This window comes from Mya arenaria, chromosome 5 (assembly GCF_026914265.1).
Source record: "Mya arenaria isolate MELC-2E11 chromosome 5, ASM2691426v1".
In the NCBI taxonomy this organism is placed as follows: domain Eukaryota; kingdom Metazoa; phylum Mollusca; class Bivalvia; order Myida; family Myidae; genus Mya; species Mya arenaria.
Window position 1 is genome coordinate 35,520,181 of NC_069126.1, and position 6,263 is coordinate 35,526,443.

A 6,263-nucleotide genomic window follows, 5' to 3' on the forward strand; every position below is an offset into this window, starting at 1 on the left:
ATCCTATGATACCTTTATTGATAAGATGGTAACATTATGTTGAATCCATTAGCTTTAAGTCTTCCGTATTGATTTGCATCAAGAAATATATCTTGAAACAGAGACATCAAGAACACTTATTGTTAATTATTGGTAAATTTTATTTTAAAAGCAGAAATTGAGAATTTGAAAAGAATAAGTTAAAATTATAAGTTTATGAGAGAATGCACGTTCCTCATGAGTATATTAATGAGATTGATATATAAACATTCATAAACATTTGTAGATACAATATTTTTGAATAAGATCATATTTGACTTACTTTAAAGAATAGAGATTATAATGCTATTCCTTCCTTAGCAAAAGAAGGGGGTAAGTAGTTATAGCATGTGCACAGTGCAGGCAAAACTAAACATAGCAACTGCTCAGTGCAGGCTAAATATAAGTACAAGGATAAATATAGCACCTGTTCAGTAAAGGCTTAATAAAACATAGCACCTGCACAGTGCAGGCTAAGATATAAGTGCAAGGATAAATATAGCACCAGTTCAGTGCAGGCTAAGATATAAGTGCAATAATAAACAGAGCACATACACAGTGCAGGCTAAGAAATTGTTAAGTGCAAAAATAAACAGAGCATCTACACAGTGCAGGCTAAGATAAAAGTGCAAGGATAAACATAGCACATGCACAGTGCAGGCTAAGATAATGGTAAGTGCAAAAATAAACAGAGCATCTACACAGTGCAGGCTAAGATATTGTTAAGTGCAAAAATAAACAGAGCATCTACACAGTGCAGTCTGAGATATAAGTGCAAGGATAAACATAGCACATGCACAGTGCAGGCTAAGATATTGTTAAGTGCAAAAATAAACAGAGCATCTACACAGTGCAGGCTAAGATATTGTTAAGTGCAAAAATAAACAGAGCATCTACACAGTGCAGGCTAAGATATAAGTGCAAGGATAAACATAGCACATGCAGAGTTCAGGCTAAGACATTAGTGTAAGAATGAATATTACACATGCACAGTGCATGCTAAGAAATTAGTGTAGGAATAAATATAGCACTTATTTAGTGCAGGCTAAGATATTTGTGCAAGGATAAACATGGCACATGCACAGTGCAGGCTAAGAGATTAGTGCAAGGATAGACATGGCCGATGCACAGTGCATGCTAAGATAGTTGTGCAAGGATAAACATGGCTCATGCACAGTGCAGGTTAAGATATTTGTGTAAGGATAAACATGGCAGATGGCAAGTTGTGTAATATGGTCTCTCGGTCTTTGATCACCTATTTCGATTCTTGATACAAATTATGTAGATTTTAAATTATTCTCCAAGTTCAGCTAAACATGTTAGGTTATGTTTGTGTTTGTATAGTATATTTTTTATAAAATTTTGTTATTCACAGTTTCACAAGATTTTTTTGGAAGAAGTTAATAAAGTGCAAATATTACAAGTAAACAAACATGCAATATGAATATCCTAATGCTTTCAATAAATTTAATGACAGTTGCCTTGTAGATTTTAGATAGTTACTCACTTCAGAATGCATTATTTAATTATGATTTTAACACAAAGCTAAAGGATACATTACATTTGAGCTTTTAAGAGTACATAACCAGACTACTCTCACTCCATGCTATAATATAATACTTAACTGCAGTCATTAGTATAAGTTAAAAAGTTATCAGTGACAATGGCTGAATGGTTAACAATATTAAACTCTGGATCACAGGTTATAAGTTTCGATCCCCACTTTAAGCATTGGTCGATAATTATAACTGGGAGCCATTTCTTCATTAAAGCGATTCTTACCTAGGAGAGATTTCCAACAATAGTATTGCACTGTTTGAAATCCTTCCAGTACAAATTTGTTACCAGGATTCTTGAGGAAAGGGTTCCCTGCTTATCATCCAGATATGGTTAATGGTTTTAACCTCATGTTCATGGCAGATGTTCATGTTGTTCATATTATCATCTCTATAAAAGTTCCTCAGAGCTTATTATCATTGAGACAAACAACATTTTTCTTACAGAGACCTTTACGTTAATAATTGAAACCTTACAGTTATCCCTTATCAGACTTTGAAGCAATCAAGGCAGATAGACTCTAAGTCATGAATGCACATTTTTCAATGTTCTCAAATTATGCTCTCATACAAAAGAGAATGTATGAATACCATAAAATAGAAAATCTGTCACATTTTGGTACATTTAGGTACATAAAGTGGGTTTTCTTCAAAATTCTTGTTCAGCTCATATAGGTATATTTTAAGATTTGCACGTTTAGAAGCATTTAGCATTATTGGAATATTACGTGCAGGATCTGTATAGTTCATGACCTACTGTATGTTTTCAGCAAGTGACAAGTTTTGTATAGTTAACTAAGACAAACTTAGCTTGGACAGACTTGGGCAATCACGTGTTCTTTTCTGTCATTAAGCCATGATCTATACAAAATGTCAATCATTTAATAAAATAGATCTTGTTGGTATATCTTGCATGTTGTGAATTGCATGGTAACATCAGCATAAGCCAAGAAAAATCTGTTTTGCATGACTTCGGAACACCAAAAGAATAGAATAATTTATAAGATATTCATTTATATATATATATAGATTTTTTGTTTTACTAAGATCATTTATCAACTCATTTTGTTTTCTTAAAAAGAGAAATTGAAAAAGAAATTTTTACATTTTGAGAAAAGGATTCAGGTTTTCACTTTTGACAATGGGATTGTGACTGAATTTCAGCTACAAATCGGTGGGAAAATACTGAAATAGTATTACACTTAATGTTTTAGCTTTATATTGAAATGGATATAAGAGATGTTTTTGGTTATATTTTACAGGGCGAGGAGTATTCCGGTGCGCGTAAAGCTGACATCCGGGAGAAACAGAGGCTGATCCAGCTGGTCCAACTGCAGGCCCAGGAGATTGACGCGCTCAAAGAAGAGATCATGCTGCTGTCCCGCAAAGGGGGCCACATTCTGCCCCCTGCCCAACCTCCCCTCCCCCAGTCCCCACACATGCGAACGCTCAGCAACTAGATGCACGGACAGTCATATGAAATAATCATTATAGGTCATTGCTTAGAAATAAACATGTTGGTCATTTATCTTGACTGTTTAAAGTAAAATAAAAAAATTATATTATAAATTGTATTGATCACCTACTTAAGATGGACATTAACTTATTTATATTGTGTTAGGCCATGGCTAAATAATTGAGATGTGGTAGAATGACCGTTCATCCATTTACACCATATTGGGTTGATCCATGATTTTTGTTGTTGTTATGGGTGTTAAAGGAAAAGAAAAAGATGATATAATGTGTATTTATAAGTCTCAGAACCTGCAGGCGAAAAACTTTCAAAAGGATATCATGCCGGATAATTTGTTCATGAAATTTATTACAAAAATATAATTTTATGATAAAAATGTTCGAAGACACTTAAGGGACAGAAAAAATGGATGAATTATTTTACCAATGAATAAAATATCTGTGGTTGCATATGAAAAATACACTGCCTTTAAATAAAACATAAAACATGTTTATCTGACAAGAATAATGAGATTTTACATAGAAAACACTTTATCAGTGCATGGAAATGGTTTTCCTTTTTGTATTTCCACTTTGATATTGATTTTAAATCCTATTTCTTTAGTAATCTTTCCAAGCCATTTTGATAACCTTAAATGCATTTAAGAATCTAATATTTTCAAATGCCTACAGGAAATCATGAACATAAGAAGTTTATTTATCTTAAGGTATTAAATATTATTTACATATCTGTGATAGTTATGGCTTGTGCGTGAACTTACTTATATGTATGTATGAACTGTGATCCAATTATTGCAGTTTTTGTTACCATTAATAAAACAAAGTAAATTCAAAGCCAAAATGTGTACTTGTTATTTTGTTGAAAGCTGGAAAGCATAACTTTGGCATCCTGTTCTTTGTATATAAAATAAATCTATTTTTCAATTAAGGTGTACTTGAAATAAACTCACATAAGTAATTATATATCACAAAAAGTGAAACAGTTTAACAGTTTAACAGGACAAGAGCTGTTTCAAGGATGTTGTTGTTGTTGTTGTTGAAATTGTAAAGTCCTACCCGTGCCCTATAATGGCTGCATTATGGCTTGCAACTGTGGCATCTCCAAGTTTGACTTAAACAAAATTCTGCAGCCAAGGAGGAAGTTTTACCCCCACATGTTGATGGAATAATGCCAAAGAAGTAATTTTATACCCAAAATGACGTAAGACATGCTGTTTCAAAAAAATAATTCAGAGCTTGATGTCATTGGCATTGCTGTCATGGTGTGAAAACTCCTACAGTGGCCATAACTCAAAATCTGCTACAAGTTATTTCGAATGAAATTGGTACACATGTTGCAAAGTACAATATGCAAATGCATAGAAATGGCCCATAAGTATGGTTTTAAAAAATGTTCATTTTATAATGCTCCTTTTTGTTACTTTAATAAATACTACATAATAATGTTGATACTCACTCTGTTGCACTCTTGTTCACATGTCTACACCAGTGGTGATTTTTATGCTCCCACAGAAATGGGGGGGGGGGATATAGATTTGCCTTTGTCCGTCCATTCGTGCGTTTATCTGTCGGTCTGTGATTTCATTCGTTATTATTATGCAAACTTGTGTTGCTCAAAACCATTTTACCTTGAAGCATGAAACCTTAGGGAATTTTAATGAGGTGTCAAAGTTTTTGAGCCAGGTTTAGTTTCCCACTGCATTATGTAAAACCAGAGTTATGGCCCTTGAATTAGCAAATATTGGCATTTCTGGACTTGTGTTGATCAAAACTCAAAAACTATATTTAATACCTAGTCATAAAACCTTAGGAGAATGTTAAATGGGTGATGAAGTTGTGCACCTGGGGTTTCATTTCCCACTGCACTTAGTTCAACCATAGTTATTGCCCTTGAATTTGCAAAAATTGGCCTTCTTGGACTCAAAATTCCAAAACTATTTCGCCAAGTCAAGAAACCTAATAGCAGAATGTTATTCAGGGGATGAGGTTGTGCACCTGGGATTTTGTTTCCCACTGCAGTTTGTTTGTGGAACACATAATTTTGAAGTAAATTTATAGTACTTCTGTAATGCCCAAGACTAAAGCCTTCATGCAATATTTTAGATTCAATTGACCTCTAAGAGTGACATTGACAGCAGACAGAAGTATTTTCATTCTGACTTTACAAAGCACATTGTCAGCTCAAATATTATGTGGTACGCAACTTACCAGGGTGCTCTACAAATCTGTTAAGTAATTTGAATCCCAATATAAGTAACAAAATTAAGGCTGAGGTACAAAATATTATTATGAAATAGCTATTGAATTGCATTGACCTCAAAGTATGACCTTGACCTTTGCATTGAGATCATGTGTATGTATGTGACATGGGACACTTTCCTATGTGTTCAAAGATTCTGAAGTTTGATCAAATTTAATAAACATGGATCTGACATCACTGATGAATAAACAGGTAATGTGATTAATACAAGTATAAATGCCTCTCATCATGGGCCTAAAAAGGTGAAAATTAAGTTGATTCGTATATCAACTTCTGTTAGCTTTGTGTGACAAAAGCTCATTTACTCATTCATAGAATCAAGTCCATTTACTAGGTAGATTATAAGTATCTTACATGGCCGAGAGTGTAAGATAGGTTCATCCCAACCTGAGCAGTTCGCAGAACACCCTGCGCGAGGTAGATGCTTTTTCTCTCACCTCAGTTGAACAAGATGAAGTAAAATTGTATTTTTTCGTTGGAACTATTTTGTGCTCAGTGAATATAAATGCGTATAGATTTGTGATAATTCATGGTTGTCATGGATATGAACGCTGTGATTCAGATTATGTTCATAGTCAAATCATTTCAGAAATAGTTCTGAGTCGAGTGCAGCATTGTTTCTCTTCATGGTGCCATTTGAAGCAAGAAATAATTATTAATGATTCTTAATATTGTCACAAGACAAGGTTTCCATCATGCTACCAACGAAGGGAGGTAACTGTGTGATGACAATAAAAAAGGTGTACCATAGGGGTACTTGTTTTAACTTGGCAAGATAATAATTTCTAGCATGGTCAATTTTGGGGATCTACTTATGAGGTGGGAGAAACTGTCGTCTATTCTGAGAGGCTGTTAGATAGCTCCCCTTGTTGGGATCAAACTCACATCTTGGGTGAGAGGTGGGCGCATATCCACAACACCACTCTCACTGTAAGATTCAGTTTATACTTATATTA

At 34.0% G+C, this 6,263-nt stretch overlaps 1 protein-coding gene across 4 annotated transcripts in view; it reads left to right on the plus strand.

Annotated features, from left to right (window-relative positions):
- Positions 1-3,445, plus strand: part of LOC128234874 (cilia- and flagella-associated protein 44-like) — a 29,565-nt gene extending 26,120 nt beyond the window's left edge. For all 4 annotated transcript variants that reach the window (XM_052949462.1, XM_052949463.1, XM_052949464.1 and 1 more), the window contains exon 38: positions 2,837-3,445. In XM_052949462.1, the coding sequence (XP_052805422.1) occupies positions 2,837-3,034 (198 nt within the window). In that variant the 3' untranslated portion in view covers positions 3,035-3,445. The remainder of the gene's footprint in view (positions 1-2,836) is intronic.
- The last annotated feature ends 2,818 nt before the right edge of the window (positions 3,446-6,263 follow it).